Below are 23,514 nucleotides of genomic sequence, written 5' to 3' on the forward strand. Positions count from 1 at the left end.
AGTAATACCTCCGTTTTATCTGAATTTAATAGCAGGAAATGACACGTCATCCAGCATTTTATATCATTTAGACACTCTGTCAATTTAGATAAGTTAGTGTTTTCATCTGGTCGTGATGAGATATATAATTGAGTGTCATCAGCATAACAGTGGAAATTAATTCCATGTTTTCTTATAATATTACCAAGTGGCAGCATGTATATTGAGAATAGCAGAGGGCCTAACACCGATCCTTGCGGCACTCCATAGTCTAATGGCGTTATCTTTGATTTTTCCCCATTTAAACAGACAAAATGGTAACGGTCTGATAAGTACGATCTAAACCACCTTAATGCCTGTCCCTGAACACCAGTGTAGTTTTGTAGTCGATCCAAGAGTATTTTATGATCGATAGTGTCGAACGCAGCGCTAAGTGCAGATGTTGCGCAACATTGTGGTGTTCGCTCCAGCGCGGATTTTGGTCGGCAGGAAAAATGGTCCAACCACCGGAATGGTTCGGTTTGTAATGCGTACGGAACCGATCTCTTGGGAAAATGTATTCCATCTTTTGGACTCATACAACGCAATTTTCTAATGATGCAATCACGAAGCTCGCCACTCGAGGACGCCACAGACATTTAAGAAAAACTTTTTAACTTAAGATCATTTTTCCACAAACAACGCATATTTCGCCTTCTCTTTACGATTTTGGATTGTTGCTTCAACCTAAACGTCATAACACACAGGTAAGGACTTCGTAGTTGTATATTGCAAATTAGTAACTTTAGCAGCTTACTCTCGTGCAATTGAGGAATGATCGTGATTTTGTACAAAAAAAAATAGTCAAACAAACCCCTACAGTATTAAACTCCCTACATATAATTGTTTAGAAGGTTATAGTGTGCGTTATTTGTTTTCTCTTTAACTTCCTTCAGGTCTTTTCATGTTTTGGGGGTCGGATTGTACAAATTATGAAATATTCGATATCCCAATTTTGCATATCGTCCAGACAACAATTTGGATATTATCGTCTAAACGATATATCGCCCACCTCTATATAAATATGCTACAAAAAAGGTTTTATAGCAATAGACCAAAAAAACACAATAAGCCGACTTTGATGATGATCAGATCTTATTTAAATACAGTATATGAAGATTAAAATTCACGTTCACAGATGTGTCAATCAGTTTACATGTTTGTAAATAACTCAATTTCTTGCAATCAAGGAAAAAAGAATTAGCTGGAGTAATTGTGGAGCACATCAGAAATAGAAATGGATGTTCATCATCATTATCAACTGAAATCATCATGATGTGGCACTAGGAGCTCCACTGATTATAATCGGCACTGTCATTTTGATCTGATGCAATATAGACGTAGTGTCGTTTTGTGTGTGTGTGTTTAGAGACATACAAATAATTATTGACTATTTGAAATGTAGCTATTTGAAAAACGCATGCATTTCGCAAAACGCTTGTTTTAGTTGGGAAGTTGTTTTGGGGATAAATGGTTTACTTTTGCACTGCTATGATATATTTATACGGCCAAGTTGTTTTTGCTACCGGTTCAGCAGAAATATTAATGTGCAAGATAAACATCTGTCCACATTTCATATTTAAAATAACACTTTATTATGTAAAATTGTGTGAAGAATTTTGCGGTATTACATACCATTGTATTTAATAATCATAACAATGACTGTGACAAATGTTATATGAATATGCTTTTTACATTTCAGTTAAGTTTTCAGGGTCGTGTTTTTTTTAATTTTGGCATTTGTTTGGTGTTTGTAAAGATTAGTTTTTGTATTGCTGTTCTGTCCACTGTGTTCTGGTAACAGGTTTTGTTGAGGTCTTGTAACGGATATATGCGCAATCTGAGGTTAGTCAACTTTTGATCAGAAAATGGCAAACAAATGTTGAAGCTGCTTGAAGCTTAAAGGCAGTTATGCAAGAACACTTCTTACACTTCGTTCCCCTAATGCACTTTTTGGGTTACTTTCATTTCCTCTCTGCGATCGTTCCCTCTCACACAAGAGAATGGGGCCACTTCCCTGAAGCTTGTTGGCTTGATGATTTTGTTCACTCAAAATCTCCCATTATTGTTACAGTTGTAACTGGTCCCTCAACCTTTACCCAGCCTTTTTTAATCTTGTGCACTTCCTCTTATGTCTTCATGTTTATAGACTGCCACTTGTCTAAGAATAAAGTCTGATTTTACACGAGAGTCTCTTATCACGGTCTGTTCATTGTATTAGCTCCAACTTGAAATCTGGATTATTTCAAGTGCCTGCAATTAGTTTTTTTGCATTTCACAGGCTGTTTCTGAATTCACCCCCTATAACCTTAAAAAGGGCACTATTTGAGGGGACAGACATTTGTATTGGTGTCCGAAACCATAGTGGACATTATAGTCGGCACTCATTCAATCTCATAATGCACCGCAATAAAGAGTGTACAACTGATGTACGCTCAACAGTTAGAGAATACCCACAATGCACTGTGAGAGTCGCGTGTCGAATGAATTCCCGCGTCTGACCAGAAGATTTCGCCCGCAGCTGAATCATCCATCCGTCCATTTTCCAAACCACTGGTCAAATGTGGCTACAGCATAATATCATACAGGTATTAATTAATTTTTAGTTGATCATTAGATTGTTTACTTAAGGTTTATACGTGCTAGTTTCCATGACAGAGTTTAAGATCAATCTTTTCATTACTACTGGAGCTAGTTTGCTGAGTTTCAAATGATTATTAAACGGTAAGCTCAAACTATGCAAAAGCAGCAGCCTTTCTGGTGAACTCAGCGTCTGAATTCACTCACTCGTTTTCATTTACTCTTTCAAGAGAACTGTCAGTGAATGTAGGGAATAGTGAATGAGGGTATAGGGGGAGATGTCAAACACAGCCAAAGATTGTGTTATTGGATGTAATCATTTCTGTACACAATTTTGGCTTGATTGGATTTACAACCTTTTTGCTCTGTCTAAAATTTCTATCTCTATTCTCACTTTTTTGCATACATTTATTCATGCATTTGTTTAATCATGCATTAATTTATCAATTTATTTCTTTATTCACGCATTTGTTTATGCATTAATTTATGCATTTATTAATTTATGCTATTATTTTTTATTCGTGCATGCATTAACTTATTTTAATAGGCTATTGAGAATTGCAGGAGGGTTTTTTAAATGTTTAATTTATCATTATCCAGTAATTAAAGTTAAATATAATTTAAGAAAATGATCATATGCTGCAGTATGACTTTGAAATTCTTTTAACAGGCTTCGTGCGATTAACTCTACATGGCCTTTCGTGTCGATGAAGCGGCATGTGTGGTTGGGTAAATGATCAGACCCAAACTTGATGCAGACACTTAGCGAGATCTCTTCCTCTCTAAATAAATGATGGCCATCTGTAGCTTTCACTCCAGATTGATGCCGCTGAGTGGATGGTGTCAATCTCAGTGTTGTCTTTTGGGTTTAGCAGAGAGCTGTTAGCACCCTATGATGTTTGAAGTATGCATCAGGGAGAGGACTGCACAATCAATTCTCTCTGTATTTCTCTTTGTGGGTTTCTTCGCTCTGTTGCTGCACTGAAATCCGCCCAACATGTCCTCCTACACTTCTGACTGGGCACCCACTTAATTCCAGTTATGAACAAAGCAAATTGTACGTGTGAGTCAAAAACAATACAATCATGGCTTCCAAAAATGGGAAGGAGTATGTTTAGAAGTTGTCTGTTTTTTTGTTGTTGTTTTTTTATGTTAAGACTGTTGCGTAAATGTTGAGGTGTGGTCAGAGATTGCATTAGCTGGAAATGTTGTTATTGACCGTTGATTTACATCTTTAACAGTGGTTTAAAATGAGCTGTCAATGTTCAGTCAAAAATGTAGATTGTATGTATAACTTACCATGCATCATGAAAACTGGCTTATTTCTAAACATAAACTACTCGCAGGTTTGAGTACGTCTATAATTTGGCCTGCATTGTGACTGATTGTGGATGGCTGTAGTTTTCATGTGCATTGTTCACAAGCGAAATTCAAAGTAAAAGTGAACCACAAAGGCGCTAACCAGGTGTTAAAACCAAATCTGAAATCCACCGTCATGGTTTTCTGTTTTCATTTGTAGCCATTTCAAGTGTAAATTGGCATCAGGTTAGACGTTTAGTGGATGTTCTCACATTCTTTAATTGTTCCCAACCCATTTTTGGTCAATGGTCCATCCCTTGTTGACAGGCTTTCTCTTTCTCTGCTCTTCTTTTGGTTGTCTCCCCATCATTTTTTGCAGCGGAAGGATGTTGCACGCTCTGTTTCCTCCAAACCACAGTTTTGAGTCTTTTCTCTGGCAGATATTTGGTCCTCCACCTTCCCTCTGAATGCTATTGAGAAGGACATTGGCCAATGCAGAGAATCTGAATACAGGCACCATGCTTTCCCTTTGGAATAAATTCAAAAGCTGCCCTGTTGTTACAATCTCAGGGCATTTTTTTTATCAGTATCTATCTGTCCATATTAGACATCTAATATTTAATTGTCATATTTTTAGACATTTAGTTTTAAGATCTTGGTTTTTATCTACAGTTAACTTAACGGGATAGTGTTTGATTACGGCAAAAATTGAGTGTTTGTTTGCCCATCTGTACATCTTATTGCTCTTACTGGTCTTTTATTAGGATTAATAGTTTTCATTTCAACAGCATCATTTATAACACACATTTTTTTTTCAATGTCTATGCTAGCATCTGCGCTCAGCTGTTGGCATTCTTAGTGCTGTCAAAATAAAAGTCCCATCACTGTCAAAATAAAAGCTGCTCCCGACATTTGTCAGCTAAACAGAAAAACCTGCCGGTGCCTATAATTAAAAAAATCCAAATATCGGCCGATATATCATATGGTATAACAACACATCATTTTAAACTCTAAAAATATGCCAAAAAAGAGAGATGATTTATGATTTATACTAATAGATCAAAAAACAGCTGACTTTGATAATGGTCAGATCTTATTTAAATTAATAAGTCACATTCACAGATGTATCAATCAATTGACATGTTGGTAAATAATAAATTAATTTCTGGCAATCAAGCTGTGCAGCACATCAGAAATAGAAACGTGATGTCACAACGCGTTCCACAAGATATATCTTTCCAAATTAGATGTATAATATTTAATTTGTCATATTTTTAGGTTTTTGATTTTATATGTTTTTATTTGCTGCTAACTTGTAGGGATGATGTTTGATAACAGCACAAGTTTAAACCTTTTTGGGGTCTTATTGCTTTCATTGGACAGAATTAATAGTTTCCAACAGCATAATTTCTAGACATTAACAAAAATAATTAATCAAATTTCGACATTTGAAATTGAAAATATAATAGATTTAATAAGAGTGGTGGATCTCTGAAACCTAAACTGATAAATCCTGAGTCGGTGCATTTAGCGTCCAATCAGATTAAAGTAAATGCATCTCTCCACACACATTTCTGTTTTCATTTTCATACATATACTGATGCTAAAATAAGATAAATGACCAGAATGCAGGTGGTTTGAACTGGGAGGTAGCATGGCTACTCTAGCGTTACACTTTCACACAGATGTTTAACTATGTTTAACTTGTTTGATGTTTGGCTTCTTTGATAGTGGTCTTGACAACAGTGACTCACATGCTTGCGATAATTCAGCAGGATTATATATATTGATAGCATAATGCTGTATGCAAACTATGGTGTAATGTAGTAATGTACAATTACCGCTGGATAATCGTGAATCATGTTTAATCAGTATTAACCGTCTTCTCTTTTATTCGCAGGTATTAAATGAAGAGTGTGATCAGAACTGGTACAAGGCAGAACTAAACGGCAAAGATGGTTTCATTCCTAAAAACTACATTGAGATGAAGGCGCATCCGTGAGTATAAAATACTTCCGCCACCTACACTTTCAAACCACTCTGAGATCATTTACAGCTTTAAAGATAAAGTGTCACCAAATGAAAATGACACGAGCAGTTCCTCTTTTTCCACCTTGAGAAAAGCTTAATTCAGAAGAGTCATTTTCTTGGTATTCAGCCCAAGTTTCAGGCATTCAGAGAATTGACTTCTGACATTACTTCAATTCACTAATCTGAGAGAAACTCCTCTGGTGTGTTTCTGTTCATTGCAGGCGTCTGTTTGACGAATCTGCCTGTATTATTGAGGAGATTTACTGTAATTATTTTCTAACAGCTGTACACAGCTCTGCTCAGAGGAGCGAGGGTCTCCAGTATGCGTCATGAGTTTAAACTGCCATCAGAAAGCATGCTCAGAGTGAAAGACTGATGAACCGCAATAGTAGATGTTGTTCATTTAATACATCATTTAGAATGTACATCTTGATATTTATGTATTAGAATATTAATGTATTAAAATAACACGCATGCTGGTGAATCCTTGTTTTGAACGATTCATTAAAATGGTTCAAAAGAATTGATTTGTAGAACTGAACTAAACTGATTAGTTTTAAATTCTGAGTGTGTCAGTTTCAGAATATACCAACAGACTTGACAAGTGCATGTTGCACATCTTTTATTTTCAAATATTTGTAAATTTATTTATTTGTACACAATATTTACTCAATGTATTTTAATTCAGCAGTTGTTGTAAATATATATACACTGGGAAATACAGTAAAAGCAGTAATATTTTGAAATATTATTGCAATTTTAAATAACTGGTTTTGGTTTAATATATTTTTACTTTTCTTAAATGATCAATTCAAAAGAACAGCATTTCTTTGAAATATAAATATTTTGTAACATTTTAGTCAACACTGTACTTTAATACATCCTTGCTGAATAAAACTATTCATTTCTTAAAAAAATAAAATAAATACAGAGCTCAAATTTTAAACGGCATTGTATAAGAAACTACAAATGAAAACCCGTTAATCACGGCAATATTTATGTTGCTTAATTTTATATTGCCAATAAAATCATTGTACATTATTGCTGTCAAAATAAATAATTGCAATTAATCACATCTAACATAAAATATTTGTATAAAAAATGTGTGTGTGTGTGTGTGTGTATATATATATATATATATATATATAATATTTTTATACACACGCACACAGTGTGTATATATTAATTGTGTATATATGTGTAAGGCCTTGGCTGTTTTTAGCCTGTTTTAACTGTTGATTTGCAGAATTCCTGATAGAGCGCGTAATTCATATTTTAACCAATCCAACTAAAATAACTTCACTTTGAATTAAATGTTTCTGCGTTCAAAAGCACATATAGGCATTAGACTTGTACGTTTAAAGAAACTCTATAGTCCAGGAATTATATCAATAATCGTCACAGATTGCCAGCTCGGTTTACTTTTCCAAATTCCTCCTTGTGCATTTTGCAGAGTTTCTTCTTTTTTGTCGGTGAACTGCCTGAGGATTTTCGTGGGAACACTTTGTTGCCCTTTTGATACCAATCAGCTTGATTGAACTCAGTCTTTGTACATGATCCGGTTTGTTCCTCCCGCTCTCTTCCTCATTCGTCTCTCGCTTGAATGGTTGAATGAATGAATGATTGACTAATATTTGCCTGGGAAAGAGAATTGAAATCCTTGTAATGACAATGAGACGCTGAACAGGATCCTCCAATCAAAGACCTTCTTCCCCTCTCTCTGAAATGGAAATGAAACAACAGTTGGCCGCCATGATGCCAGAGTGATGTAATGAATAGCTTCCTCTCTTTAACAGATAATTGAATATTGATCATTTTGCATCAGTAGTGTCATCAGTCGCAGAAAGGAATTTTATTTTTATTTTATACTGAACAGTATTTTTCTCGTTTTTTGACATCCCAGAAAACACACCAGCGAATCTTTTTAATATCCTAGGACAGCTACACAAGATTGGCCAGGTTTATGGGAAGGGGAGGCGGATGTTTCTTATCAGGACAGGGAATGTAAATGAACGTGTTTGAGCGGAGAGAGACACGGCGTGCAGACGGTGGTTGAGTGGAATTTGCCCTAGAGTGCTTTCATGTCACTTCCTGGTCACATGCTCTGTGTTTGTGTGTCTGTGCCGTCCACATCAAAGGGGACAGGAAAGATTCGGCAGGTACAGTCGAGACAGCCATAATTTTTATGAATAGCCTTGCGTAACACCCTCTGGGAGCGTAAATGTTATGTTTTTGTTAGTTACATTTAAAAAACAAATTATGTTACAAGTGTAGAGTATATATTCATATATTTATTCACTACATATTTGATTTGAATAAAAATAAAGGACAGAGAGAGAGAGAGAGATTTTAAAATAGTGTTTGTTAAAGAGTTATAAGCCATGATCCAAGCCACTCAGCAACAAGGTGAATCACAACATTACAATCTTTGATTTGAAGCAAAATAGTTTTTGCAAATCAGACAAAAAGACAGTCACAAGACTGGACTTAACAGGAAAGAACTACAATCCCATAAAGCATTGCGAACAGCATAATCAAATTAAAAAACAATGGAGAAACATAAAACTACTCATTTACAAATATTGATTATATATGTATAAAAATAATTTTAAGTTTATTGCAAAGTATGCATATATACACAAATATTACAGTAGATTGAGAACATGGGGAGATCGACTCAATTACTATCGTCATTCGCAGTGCTTCATGGGAATGGGCGGAGCTAAAGCGATATTTTGCCACGTGTTGCTTTTTTCTCAACTCATCCAAGCTTTATTTATATAGCACCACTAAAAACAACAATTGTTGACCAAGGTGCTGTACACTATATCAAATATCATCGACATTTAACACCATGTACAACATAATTCACAGAACAGAACCCCAAACAGACCAGACACAGCACAAATCAACTACAATTAAAAGTCAAAGAAAAAAGAGAGGTTTTAAGTTTTGCTTTAACAACGGCAAAAGCTCAATCTCCTCTTGATTTCATTCTAGCCCCGAGGAACATTTAACAGTATCTGGTTGGATGACCTAAAAGACCTTCCAGGATTGTGAACAGATAATAAATCAGAAAAATATATGGGAGCTAATCCATTTACGGATTTAAAAACCAGCAGCAAGACTATAAAATCAATTGTGTAAAGAATTGCGAGCCAATGCAGAGATATCAGAACTGAAGTAATGTGCTCTCATTTGCTAGTAAGGAGCCTAGCAGCTGCATTTTGTACCATTTGCAGATGGTCAAGAGATGCTTGGTTAATACCCATATAAAGGGAATTACAATAGTCAAGCCTTGTTGAAATAAAAGCATGAATCACACTTTCAAAGTCCTTTAAAAGAAAGAAAGGATTTTACTTTAACTAGAACCCTGAGATGATTTGTTTGTCAAATCTGAGAGCAAATCGAAAAAAACACGCCCAAATTCTTCACTAGTGGTTTTTGACTCTCTGGTGTAATTTTCTGTACAGCATCATGGGTTATGTGGTTTTTTGCCTTGAATTCCATTGTTCAAAAATGTAAAAATAAGCTGAAATAATGCAGGCTGACGGATTCATCAGAAGCAAATGCCATCGATTTGATCGACCAACAACCTCGTAGCTCACAGTAGGTCTGCCTTTAAAGGTAGATTAAGTTATTTAAAATCAATTTCCCTATGGAGAGAATGAATGGAGTTCTTACTTCAAGATTGTTGCACTCAATAGTCTGTTCAGTGTGATGGAGTATCTTCCCTTAATATTATTTTCACAATCAATAACTTCTGAATGTATTTATTTATTTTTAATCCACTGGAAAGTTTCTCCTTTTTTTTTAATGATCAATAATTATGGCATTGGACCTCATTAATGAAACAAGCTACACTGTAAATAAATTGTAAAACTTTTTTACATGTAAAACTTTATCTATCTATCTATCTATCTATCTATCTATCTATCTATCTATATATATATATATATATATATAAACAATTATATTTATCTGAATTTAGAAATTTTGGGGGGGATTTTATTTTTTGATTGACACTTTTTGAATGATCAGTAATTATAGCATTGAACCTGATTAATGAAACATAAGCATTTTTATTATTAGTATTACTGGCCTTGAAATATGGCATGTACTCCATCTAAGGTCTGTAAGTGCAGTGATGACATTGGATATAATTTATAATACCACACAGTAATTCAGTAAGGACATAAAGAATTGGATGGTTTATAAACTGGCTTGTGCAAGAAAGACCAGCTTTATTCTAGAAGAAACCCACAGGCACACCACATTTTTTGTTCACACACACTCTATGCTGTTCATTGTGGTATGTTGATCTTCTAAACTCTGTAGCTGTTCTTCTGAGCTGATTTTTCTCTGTGCTGCCTGTCTTTTTGAAAATAATCCTCCTACTATTCATCCACACTTCCATGTAAATCAGTGAAATTCATCTGATCTCGGTCTTTAACATCTCTCTTTCCACCTCTTCTGTTTTCAGTTCTCTCAATAACCATGTCTTTGTTCGGATATAACCGTAACGTTTATATTTGGTGGTTCAGGTGGTTCTTCGGGAGAATTCCACGGGCCAGAGCGGAGGAGATCCTAAACAAACAGAGGCACGACGGAGCCTTCCTCATTAGAGAGAGCGAGAGTGCGCCTGGAGACTTCTCACTGTCTGTCAAGTACGTCAACACACAAACACAGCCTCAACTCCACCTCTCATGAAGTCCGAGTCCTGACCGGGAGCGCAGTGATGCCTGAGATCGAGTTTGCGTAGCTAGAAGTGTTTTTCTCAGGCTTCCTAAAGGTTTTGTTGTTGACTATATCAATGAACACAGAACATGTTTTCCATTTCACTGCTCTACTTTTCCATTGCTTTTCTACGTAAACTCTATAGACAGACGTGTTTGACCGGTGCGCTTGTGTCTCTAATCTTTTACAATGTCTCGCACAGAAAACGCTGTTATAAAAATGCAGCGCTCCAGTTAAAAGAAGTCTAAATAAAAAAAAATAAAAAACATGTCTCGACACCTTGCGTTTGAACGGCCCCAAATGGGAGAAAAAACACAAGTTCTGTCTAGCGTGAGTTTACATAGAAAACAATGGAAGAGCAGTGCAGTAGAATGCAAAAGTGTGTTCTGTGGAAATGGCACCATTATATTTTTCCTGTTTTGTTGTTGCCAGAATGGCACAAGCAGAAAAGGCGCAGCCCTCTTCTGGAAAAGGGGGAGTTGAGGAGCAGCAGCTCATTTGCATTTAAAGATGCACGCATGAAAACAGCGTGTTTTTGCTTCCACCCAAAATGGGGATTTTTGCCCATGCTATAATAAATGATCTGTCGGGTATTTTGAACTGAAACTTCAGTCACATTCTGGGGACAACTGAGACTTATATTACATTGTGTAAAAGGGGGCATAATAGGTCCCCCTTTAAAATACATTCAAATAGAAAATTATTTTTAAATTGTAATATTTTACAGTATTACTGTTTTTACTGTATTTTTGATTAAATAATTGCAGCCTTGGTGAGCAGAAGACACTTCTTTCAAAAGCATTAAAAAAATCTTAGTGACCTCAAACTTTTGAACGGTAGTGTGGTTGTAAAGACATGTAGCTGAATGTCATCATGTGAATTGACTGTGTCTCGCGTGAGTCATGGCGGTTCATGTCTCAGTCAAGCCGAACTCTTTGATAGACATCAGGGCAATTACCCATTTGATCCCCTGCTATCGTGCCCGTCTCGCCTGTGTTTGCATACACATGTTAATATGTATTCTGACCTCTGTTCACTTATGTAACTTTATTTTTGGATCATGGCACGCAAAAGAGTGCATTATGTTAACCTCATTGGTATCAATTGTGAAGTGTTGTGTCTCTTTTTGTTTAAGGTTTGGTAATGATGTACAGCATTTCAAAGTGCTGCGTGATGGGGCTGGAAAGTACTTTCTTTGGGTCGTGAAGTTTAACTCTCTAAACGAGCTGGTGGACTATCACCGCACCACTTCCGTTTCCAGAAACCAACAGATCTTTTTACGAGACATCGAGCAGGTGCCTCAGGTCTGTATGCCAGTTTTTAGCTTTTTTATCCTTAGTCTTTGTGAATGACTGTTTTTACTTCTGTAATGCAACACTTTTTCAAGTAAAATCTGTGGATCAGGGAACGTTTTTTTTCTTTGGAATAACCTGCAGTAAATAATCGTTTACAATAACATTAGGGAAAAGGGCATGATATACACACTAAATGAAGACAATTATTTAATAATAAAAAATCTGAAAGGTGGGAAAACACCACACCAAGGCTTTTGGTAATATTTTTAAGAGATAAGATAAAGGCTATGTTTACACTGTCAGTCCAAATCCAATTATTTGTGTGTTCGTTTGGAATCTGATCTAAATTGTTGACTGTCCACACTGTGTATCGCAACTGTTCAGATGTCCCGTGCCACTCTTTGCAACAACAGAACCTTGCTTATCGACCGATAATTGATTTTACCAACATTTTCCCCTATATTTAAGCATTTTTCCATAATCAAATATCCGTTTTGTTATATCGGGTTCACTGATAAATGGCACCATCTTGTGGCCGTTTTAAAAATTGTGTGCAAGACTGCCATTAAAGCACTGCTTTTGAGGGGAGATGAGTGTTCAAAGGTAAAATAACTTGCCTCCCTTAGTAATTTTTTTTAACATAACAGCCAGTAATGCACAATGAGATTTGTTAGTCAAATTACCTTTTATTTCTAAAGCGCTTTATACAATAGTGAAACAGATTGTTTCAAAGCAGCTTTACAGTAATAAACAGGATAATAGTGATTCAATGATGCAAACAGAATTCAATTCTGCTGTAATGCAGCTCTAAAAAGACAATAGTAAACAGTCATTATTCAGTTGAGTAAGGATGAGACAGACAGTGAGACTAATGGATGAGACTAATATAAGCGTAGATGACATTCTTCTTATGATGTAAAAAGTACATCTGGTGTTATAGGAAGTGTTCCCTGTTCCGTTACTCCTAATTTATGCAACCTAACATTCCTTTTCCGGATATGAATTATAGAAATGTGATCATGTGCTATGTGTATGCCAGGTTAAAGAGATGCGTTTTTAGGCTAGATTTGAACTGACAGAGTGTGTCTGCTTCCCAGACAATGTTAGGAAGACTGTTCCGAAGTTTTGGTGCTAAATAGGAAAAGGATCTACCGCCAGCAGTCGATTTTGATATTCTAGGTATTATCAACTGGCCGGAATTTTGAGATCGCAATAGACGTTAAGGAGTATAATGCATTAAGAGCTCGCTCAAGTACTGGGGAGCAAAACCATTTAGTGCTTTGTAAGTAATCAGCAATATTTTAAAATGTATACGATGTTTAATAGGGAGCCAATGCAGTGTTGACAGAACCGGGCTAATATGGTCATACTTCCTGGTTCTGGTTAGAACTCTAGCGGCTGCGTTTTGGACCAGCTGTAGTTTTATTAGTGTCCAGAGCAACCATCCATAATAGCATTACAATAATCTAGCCTTGATGTCATGAACGCATGAACTAACTGTTCACACTAACTGACACAGCACATCTAGGTCAAATCTGTAATCATATCATTAACAATAAGTGCTTTTAAAGTAAGGGATCGAATATTCAGCAACCCGAGCTTTATCATTTGTTCATCCGTATTATGTCTGCTTTCTATTTGGTGAACATCAATTAAATTTTTACCCTTAAATGGGTTTAGGTAGTTTTTTGTATGTCCTAATTCAGGGAACAGACACAGTCTCTATATGATGATATCTAGGTTAAAGAGTCTCAATGTGATGGGATTTATCTGACCACAGTGACGTGAGACAGCTAGCAGTCGGTTTAGCCAGTTTGTCTGCTTCCTGACCTGAGCCCCAGGTTGTCATGTTTGAGCTCTAAGACTATGTGCCATATTATTAGAGAGAAGCGCAGCACCATCCCTGGAGGGATGAATACCATCTCTTTTCAACAGGTCAGGTCTGTCCCAAATACTTTTACAATTGTCTATGAATTCTATATTTTTTTACGGACACCACTTAGACAGCCAGCCATTGAGTGAGCACAGTCTACTAAGTATCTCATCACTCCTGCGAACAGGAAGGGGGCCAGAGCCAGTTTTTAAAATGCATACAATGTCCCCTAATGTATACCAATGTAATAGGTAGATAATGTAGTGTTGACAGAACCTGGCTAATATGGTCACACTTCCTGGTTAGCTCTCTAGCTGCTGGAGTTTGTTTATTAAGTGTGCAGGGCAATCACCCAGTAGATGATTACAGTAAACTAGCCTTAAGGTCATGAACGCATGAACTAACTATTCTGCATTCGTCATTGAAAGCATATGTCGTAATTTAGATACATTTTTAAGATGGGAAAAATGTGGTTTTACAGAAACTAAAACAAGACACGTGGCTTTAAAATGAAAGATTGGTATCAAAGAGCACACCCAGGTTCCTGATGACGAAGACTGTAACGAAGTTACATGCTTGATATGTAGTTTAAACTTGGTGCTAAAAAATAGAGACCAACTCAGTCACGTAATCCGTCAAGTCATGTCCCACTAAAGATGGAATTTTACATAAATACAACAGCCATTAATGAGTGCATGTTGGAAATAAAACTGCTGAATTTAATTCTCTCTGTTGTTTTTTCCTCATCAGTCTTGTAAAATCACTTCCAAAGTGCCGTTCACTCTCGGGGTTGATGCTCAGGAAATGCTCAAGCATGGCCGCCACATGTAACCTTTAACAAGATCCACTCATTTACAAACTCCCTAAATTACATTAACATTTACTGTGTAACCTTTATTTAGCTAATAAACAACTAAATTACAGCTATGTAGAAATTAATTATCTCCGCAAGAGAAGTTCTGTGTAAACGCATAGATAAAAATCTGTCAGCAGGTATTTCATAATCTAGACCTACAAAACCACTATTAAACATTCTGACTCGAACTGGAAATGGACTCGGTAATTGCGATGATGTATTCGTTGTTTGTTTTTCTGAAAATGTATGTATTCAATGTATTCAATGTCTTAATTGAATATTTACAGAATATTTGATATTTTAACTATGTTCACTTATACTACCTTCAGGAAGATTTTTAAAGAAAGTTTTATATAGCAAGGCTGCATTAAATTGATCAAAATAGACCATAAATAGATATGTCATAAAAGATTTCCATTTCAAAATAAATGCTGTTTTTGAACTTTAAATTCATCAACAACAAAAAATGTCCTGAAAACATGTATAACAATTTCCACAAATATTAAGCAGCACTCAACATTGATAATTAGAAATGTTTCTTGAGCAGAACATCATCATATTAGTATGACACTGAAGACTGGAGTAATGATGCATTACTGATGCTTAACATTTCTAAATACACTCAAACAGTAAACAGATATTTTAAATTGTAATAATATTTCACAGTATTGTTTTATCAATAAATGCAGCCTTGGTGAGTCTTTCAAAAACATTACAAAATCTTATTGACATTTGTACAGTAGAGTATGTGTTAGAATCAAAACATGCCATCATGTTATTTACACGTGTCTATTGTGCATCTGCAGCATCCAACATACGTGCAGGCCCTGTTTGACTTCGACCCTCAAGAGGACGGAGAGCTTGGCTTCAGACGCGGAGACTTCATTCAGGTCCTGGACAACTCTGACCCCAACTGGTGGAAGGGCGCTTGTCACGGCCAGACGGGAATGTTTCCACGCAACTACGTCACGCCTGTGAACCGGAACATGTAAAGGAAAAAAACAAGTGATTAGTGAATAAGTTGTAATTATCGGCCCCTCACATTCACATACAATCAGACTACCCTACATGTCCCCGTCAACACCCTTAAAGTCCCGTGAAATCTAAAGCGGCACAGAAGAATGGAAATTGTGACTGAAATCATGGAGAGAAAAAAACGTAGCAGAGAGGCTGGACGTTTCCACCTCTTTCGTGGTGCCTGGGCGAAACTATTATTCCTGAGAATCGTGATGTCTTCTTGAACGCTTACAGTCCAGACTGAGCTGTTAGGGCGAAGGAAAGGCTGAATCATAGCATAGTAAACAACGCATAAATTAAAACAACAATGATTCTATCTGTAGATTCATCCTCCTGCTTCTGGCTTCTTTTCTAGTCTACAATTAGACTTTTCTTTTGTTCTTTTTGTTTTGGCTGCATGTTTAAATCTCTTTATAATAGTAAATCCTGAAGCTGTTTTTAAAAAGGAAAAAAAAAAACATTCTAAAAATATATAAAAATGTAAGAGTAAAAAAAAAAATGCAAATGCATTGTACATCTGGGCTGTGGAAAAAAACACCTATAGAGAGAATCCATTTTTTTAAGAATATATATATTATATATTTGTATGTGTCTGTCAGTTTTATCTTTCAACACATTTTTGTTTTCTTTTTTCCAATTGTAAATTATGTTAATTTTTTGGGGAGGGCGAATGAAACGGAGTAGCTCTGGGACATGCTAATTTTATGAGCATCCCAGACGTAACACCGTAGTATTTAACGCATCATGTATTCCATTTGACATCATTATTTTGTTTTAGAACCAATAGATGAGTCCCCTTGACGATAGCGATTTATCGCAAGGGAGCTTCCGGTCTTACAGGAGTTGATCTAATGTGAAAAACCATGCGGCTAGCCACCATTTTAAGCCAATGTATTTATTGCAGCCAGTTTTTACTTTTCTTGGGTTGTGAATGTAGCCGATATCACTCTGTAGAGATCATCATGAGGGACTTCAAATTGGAGAGCTGAACTGCAGGTGCATGATTTCAGAGATGCATCTATTCATGGGGTCAAAAGCGATTCACCTACTGCATTTGTAACCAAACATTTAAAATCACAATATTTGGTGTCGAAAAACTGGCAGATGCCGGTTAAGCCAGTAAGAAGTAAGAAACCAGAGTTTTTTCAAATATGAGTTGTCACATCGACTAATGTGATGCATTTGTTTTTTGGTTTTCCTTCATATTTTGTCTTTTCAGTGTTGTACGTTTTTTTAGCTCTTTTTATGTATTTTGTTTCCCTTCTTGTGTATTATCGACCCGGTTTTCCGTGATGTGTTTTGTTCTCTCTGGATTAGTGCCTTTTTCTCTGGTGTGACAGTGTTTCTGGCTTGCTGCTTTAGCCTGAGCATTGGGTTTTGTCAGACCCGCAGTGAGAAATCATGTGCGCCCTTCTTCCTCCTCCTCTTGAACACACCTACACCGATTCACTCCTATTTAAATGTCTTGCCTTTTTTTCTTAACTTTTTTTTGGCCTTTTTCCTTGTTTCTTTTGAATAAATAAAAAGAAAATGATAAAAAAGAGAGTGTTGTGTCAGATACTTTATATTGAATGAAAGAGGCTTTTCCAGTTTCTTGTCATAGTTTGACATCCTTCTGTTAACACTTCTGTGATATTTGAACTCTAAAGTGTTTAGCCATTTTAGGTGTTACGTTGGCAACATCAAGCTACTGGGGTGCCTCAGGGCTCAGTGATGGGACCATTTCTCTTCTCCATCTACATGTCATCACTAGGATCTTTCATTCAGAAACATGTTTTTTCCTATCACTGCTACACTGATGACACACAACTCTACCTTTCATTCCAAACAGAGGATCCGACGGTAGCTGCTCGCATCTCAGCCTGCCTGACAAACATTTCTTGATGGATGAAGGACCATCACCTTCAACTCAACCTTGCAAAGACAGAGCTGCTTATATTCTCAGCCAGCATAACACACTTCATCATAACTATTCGATTCAGTTAGGTTCGTCCACCAGGACAGCCAGGAACTTTGGTGTTGTGATTGATGATCAGTTGAACCTCACAGACCACATTGCTAGAACTGCCCGGTCCTGCAGATTTTTGAAGAACTCCGTGTCCAAGCTCTTGTTCTATCCAGACTGGACTGTTGTAAACCTCTGCAACTGATCCAGAATGTTGCAGCCAGAGTGATTTTTAATGAGATGAAGAGAGTGCACGTCTCTTCTCCTCATAAACTTGCACTGGTTGCCAATTCTGGTTGCTTGCATCAAATTCAAGGCACTGATGTTTGCCTAGAGAACAACCACTGGCTCTGCACCCCTATACCCAAACTCACTACTTAACACCTATGTTTTTTTGTTTTTTTTAAGTATGTACTTAATTTAGCTGGTACCACAATTGGTACATAGAACTGTGATATTGTACTGGTACTGGTACCAACTAGGCCTACTGAAACTTTGGTACTGTGACAACCATATATAGAGGCTATATAAGAAAAAAAAATTGTGGTAGTCAAAATTATGCCACAAGTGCTCTAGATGCATCAAAGCAGAAAGAAGTGTGAGAATGTTAAGACACTGACATTTTCCGGTGCACAATGAACCGATCGCAAAGACACCGTCAGAAGCACTGAACTTACGAAGACCTGTTCACTGCAGCTCTTGGCTATAATGAAAGGCCATTTCCCTGTAGCTGGGTAATTGCATACTTACACATTTCGCCGAAACCCCCGCTTCCCGCCGAGGGTCAAATACAGGGCATCTCTGTGTTTTACACTATCTATATGGTGTTGTCACAGCCCTTCTGGCTATCCAGCTGGTTGATTTGGAAGTTATCTGCACTGCTATAGATTTGTAAGAGCTTTGCCACCAACAGCCTTTTAACCAGCAGCCTTCAAACGACTGTTACAATGAACTATAATATGATTGTAGTGTTGTATAAGCTAAGCTTTTATTGCAACATTGCACTATATTGCTTCTTAGAATACACGACAGAAAGATTAGTGAAGTTCTCAAGCTCAACTCTTCTGAGAATAGTGATTAAGGCACAAAAGTGAACTGCCGTTTTATGTATTGATTCAACTTCTGGGATGTCCTGCTTTGCTGGCTATTTGTTTGGTCACAAAGTGGCCAAATTCAATAAAGCTACACTTCAAGCCCCTCCACGATGGATCTTCCAGGGTCAAACTGACCCTATACTCGACAAAATAAAGCTTGAAAGTCCATTTTCTGTTTGTTATTGTGCATTTGAGAAACATGGTGATAAGTAAAAGCATTTTCAATCACATATGTGGACGATGTCATGGTTCAGGTTAAAAGTTGACGTTCAATTGCAATAAATCTGTGTTAAAGTCTAAAACAGGTCAACATGACCCGCAAAAGCACAGAAAGTCCAAACTAATTTAAAGCTCGCCTTTTAAAATAAGCCAAACATTTGGTCTGAAGAGAACGTTACGTTACTTATAGACAAAAAATTTCATTTCCACTCATTTAGTTTTCTAAAAGGAATTTAAAATCGTTCTTTACAATGACTAAAAAGCACTATCATTTAAAAGTGCATCTGAAAGAGATCTTTTGTAACATTATAAATGTCTTTACAATCACTTTTGATCAGTTTAATGTATCACACCTGAATAAGGATAACACATTTTTTTTTTACTGACCACTAACTTATGAACGTAGTATAAAGTTTCTGCCAACCTTTTCTTGGCTGCATGATCTTAACATTTCCACAACTCAGCCTGAACCTGTGGAGATATTACATAAGGAAGAGACAGATGCCAGTCCTTGATGAAGTCAGCTTTCTTTTTCCTCTTGATTGTATCGCTCTGTTTGGACGGAGGACAAATATTCTCGGGTCGCAGCAGGTGATCAGTACAGTATCTAGGAAGGCAAAGTGTTAAAGGGCAGTTTCCGAATCGTGTGATGTCATGGGGCGAGACAAAGAAAACCCTGTTGGCTTTAAACTCTTCAGCTCCACCCTATGCAAATGTGTACCAAAATGCAAACACTGATCTCTGGAACATTGACTTTCCCTATCATACAGATTTAGGCCCATCTTAGGTCAACTTGCTGTTTCCTTTTTGCCACATGTTGTGGCAAAAATTCATTATCAAACCATCATCACTGCGTAAGAGACATTCTGAAACCAAACTGTCTTTTAAAAGGTATTTATTCCTGCAACAAGGACCCAGTCACCACACAGAAGTTACGCTGTAGTGTGAGTGAGACAACACCAGGAAGGGCTGAACAGTTTTTATAACATTTTCCAAGGTTACAGTCTGTGTCTTTCTGGAGGCAGGTTGCCAAATAAGGAATACACTGTTGCATATTCTTCCCTCTGTCACTAACTGACACTATAGGACCATTAAATTTAGCTGCATCTTGACCTCTAGGTCCAAAAGGCCTTGTTCAGCTGTGCTTCACTCTGCACGTTCACAGATACAAATATATCTCTTGTTCAAACATCACCAAGGGTTGTAATATTTGCTGAAGACCAATGAAAATCAAAATTTCCATTACACACATTAAGCTCTTCCCGTTGGAATTAGTAAACTGATTATATCTTTGTGGTTAAATTGGCATTTAAACTGATTTAGTTTCATCTTAAAATAATACTATACTTGACTATATGATAGTTGACCCTTCATTTAGTTGCCTTCATGTTAAAAAAAAAGAAGATATTTTTCATTATATGGAAAAATAGATAGTATGAAAGTGTCATCCTCACTATTATATTTTTACGATCCGAAGAAATACAGGTTTGGAACAACATGAGAGTGAGTAAATAATGACAACATTTCTATGCTTTGGGTGAATTGGCAATAATATGGAAGGTACAGAATATATTTTAAAATTGACACCCAAGATAAGAATATGAACAATAATTTTAAGATTTTAATACAGTAAATTGACACAAAGGCGCCACCTACTGACAACTTCCCTTTATTTACTACAAATGTCATTCTAAAATACACGAAGCAATGAGAAATCTAAGGGATTTTACTACTCTAAAAAAAACACCCTTCCTATAGTAAAACGATGTTCATGCTAAAAAAAAATGTTATCCGTAGTCGGCAGGATTCGAACCTGCGCGGGGAGACCCCAATGGATTTCTAGTCCATCGCCTTAACCACTCGGCCACGACTACATGAGATATAAGTAGATATATTAGAGACTATGAACGTTTTTGTTGTAATTATTCAGAAGAACGTCTCGATAGCGACACACAAACAAGCTCGAGCGTATTGTGCGTGTTAGGTCATAACTGAGAATGTTAATTATTTTTAGCGAATAACACATCTGGTTTGTAACTACACAGAGCGAATATCACATATCTTACAGCTGTAACTGGAGTGATTGACTGTTTGCATTGTACAAAGTGTATCACACTAGAAGAGCAAAACGCTCACGCGCTCATTCTCATGTTTTATTGTCATATCTCAGATATACTATCACACCTGACAATCCCAACCTAACCATCAGAGGTCACTGTCACTCCAGTATTGATCTCAATCTTAACTCAATCTGCATTGTATGATTGGCACCTTTATAAATACCTTGATCTCTTGTTTAGACTGTTGTGAATAGCTTCATGGGTTTAGTGCTTCTTGTTCCATATCTCTGCGTTTTGGATTATGTCGAGTGGGTCTGTTTGTTGGATTTTATCGGTTTGGTATTTCTGTGCCTGGTTTCACAGACAATTAAATCCAGACTAAAATGCACGTTTGAGCTGTCTTAAGTGATAGCAACTTGTTTTCTCTCAAGATGCACACCAGTAATATTTTTTTTCCCAAGGCATTTTTATAAAAGCTTTCACAGACAATGCTTTGATTAAGCCAGGATTAGGCTTTCTAGTTCAATTAGGACATTTAAGTAGTTTTTATAAATGTGCTTTAGCAAAAAAAACATTATCTGTGCATCTTGAGACAAAACAACAACATTGACATATTTTAAGATATGTCAGGGCAAGTTGCTTTCACAGCTCAAACATGCATTTTACTTTAGACTAGGGATTAAGGCTTAAACCTTGTCTGTGGAACTGAGGGTAAATCCCTAATTGAACTAGTCATGGCATAGTCTAAGCCCTGTCTGTGAAACCAGGCCTTGATCTTGGATACAAGTATGCATCACACTGCTGCTTCTGGGTTATGAATCTGCCACAATCGATCACTTTTATATAAATGGAGATGGACCAGACCATCAAATGCTCGGCAAATGGTTAGATAATGAATATACAAACAAACAAACAAACAAAATAAAACAACTTTTCAAGCAAAATGATTTAAAGTAAATGAGTGCATATGAGGTTTCATGTCATTTCTAGGCTTGATGATAGGGAAAATGATAGGGATGATAGGGAAAATGATATCTCTAAGGGGCAAGAGCATAAAAATCACTCAAAGAAGTGTTGATTCTCACAATGTTGCAGTTCTGCCAAATCAAAGTAAGTGTTGCAACCAACAAGAAGGAAGCCATTCTGTTTCCATATGACAAGACAATTATTAGTTACTTAAAAAAATATACAAATATTTAGCATACACTTTTTTCAGTGTTGGGTGTAATTAATTACTAAGTAATTAATTACTGTAATTTAATTAGGGTAAGATTCCCTTGAAAAAGTAAAGTAAGCTAGGCTTATTACTCTTAATTTGTCTGTAATTGAATTGGTTCTGATGTGATTGCATACTGTATCGTCTATAGAACAATTCTATATAAAACAATAGTGGATGTAACATCAATATTTAATGTATGTTTTTAATGTAACCTTCTCATTTTAAACACTTTGGTCAGTTCAGGAAAAAAATTATGCAATTATGAATTAATTTAGGTTAAGTGAAAGATCCTTTAAGTTCAGCATGAAAAATCAAATATGGTTATTACCGATCATATCACTTTGGGACCCAGGAAGAAGGCTTTTGTCCACTATAGTACAACTATAATACAACTTCTGCTTGGTCTTTTAATATGACTGACATTAACTTAGTGATCAAATTTAGCACTATTATGGAAACATGCTAATATTTTTGTCATCATTTAAATCTGACTCATTTTCAACTTGTTTGTCATAAATCAACATCTCAGGCACATGTTATGGGGTTTCTAATCAAAATATGACTTTCTGTTACAAAACAGGGCATTGATTTCATACATGACTTCTATTGTGGACACCAGGACTTAAATACGGTTTATCAGGCATTTTGGAAGACACAAGTGAATATGGAAAAAATATTAAAAAGATTATCAATATCCCTATGACATATTAGATATTATTATGAAAATGTTGCCAATTTTTCACTCCCATTATAACACTTCTTTTTTCATTACATGTTGCCCCAAGAACACATTACTATGCAAATTGTACACAGTACATTGTATTGAATCGGACTACCCATTTATGGCCATTTTACCCACATATTGCATAAAGTAAAATTGTATATAAATTAATTTCGTTTAACCTTTAATACCATAGTTATGAAAGTATACTAATCTTTAGACAAAAAATTGATAGGTGAATGGAAAAAAAATCCCATTAAATCATTCTTTATTTCAGACCCAGTCTGTATCACCATGTAAAAAAAGAAGAAGAAAGGAATAACATACAAACAAAAATTTACAAACATTATTTAAAACATACAAACTTGAATTCCAGTGCTTCCAGAACCAGGAGGAATACCTTGTATCACTAGGATCATTAAGGATCAGGATCATCAGCACGCAATGTAAGGAACATCATTAGATATGAACATTTGGATTGCACTTCCACTTTGGGAGCTTAAGCTAAATTCTTAATGCATCATTATATGCCACCTGAAGCTTTTTCCTT

General features: G+C 36.2%; 1 protein-coding gene and 1 non-coding gene across 5 annotated transcripts in view; one reads left to right on the top strand and one right to left on the bottom strand.

The window, feature by feature from the left end:
• The window catches only part of grb2b (growth factor receptor-bound protein 2b), a 52,588-nt gene extending 35,341 nt beyond the window's left edge, over positions 1–17,247 (top strand). For all 4 annotated transcript variants that reach the window (XM_077211927.1, XM_077211928.1, XM_077211931.1 and 1 more), the window contains 4 exons: positions 5,798–5,895; positions 10,473–10,595; positions 11,801–11,969; positions 15,496–17,247. In XM_077211927.1, coding sequence (XP_077068042.1) covers positions 5,798–5,895; positions 10,473–10,595; positions 11,801–11,969; positions 15,496–15,681 — 576 coding nt within the window. In that variant the 3' untranslated portion in view covers positions 15,682–17,247. The remainder of the gene's footprint in view (positions 1–5,797; positions 5,896–10,472; positions 10,596–11,800; positions 11,970–15,495) is intronic.
• Positions 17,248–20,756: 3,509 nt separating this feature from the next.
• Positions 20,757–20,838, bottom strand: trnas-aga (transfer RNA serine (anticodon AGA)). The gene has a single exon. It is a non-coding gene; the product is annotated as a tRNA-Ser (tRNA).
• Positions 20,839–23,514: the final 2,676 nt, after the last annotated feature.

Source organism: Siphateles boraxobius, unplaced genomic scaffold (assembly GCF_051911475.1).
Source record: "Siphateles boraxobius isolate OS27281-9 unplaced genomic scaffold, OSU_SipBor_1 66, whole genome shotgun sequence".
Classification (NCBI taxonomy): Eukaryota; Metazoa; Chordata; class Actinopteri; order Cypriniformes; family Leuciscidae; genus Siphateles; species Siphateles boraxobius.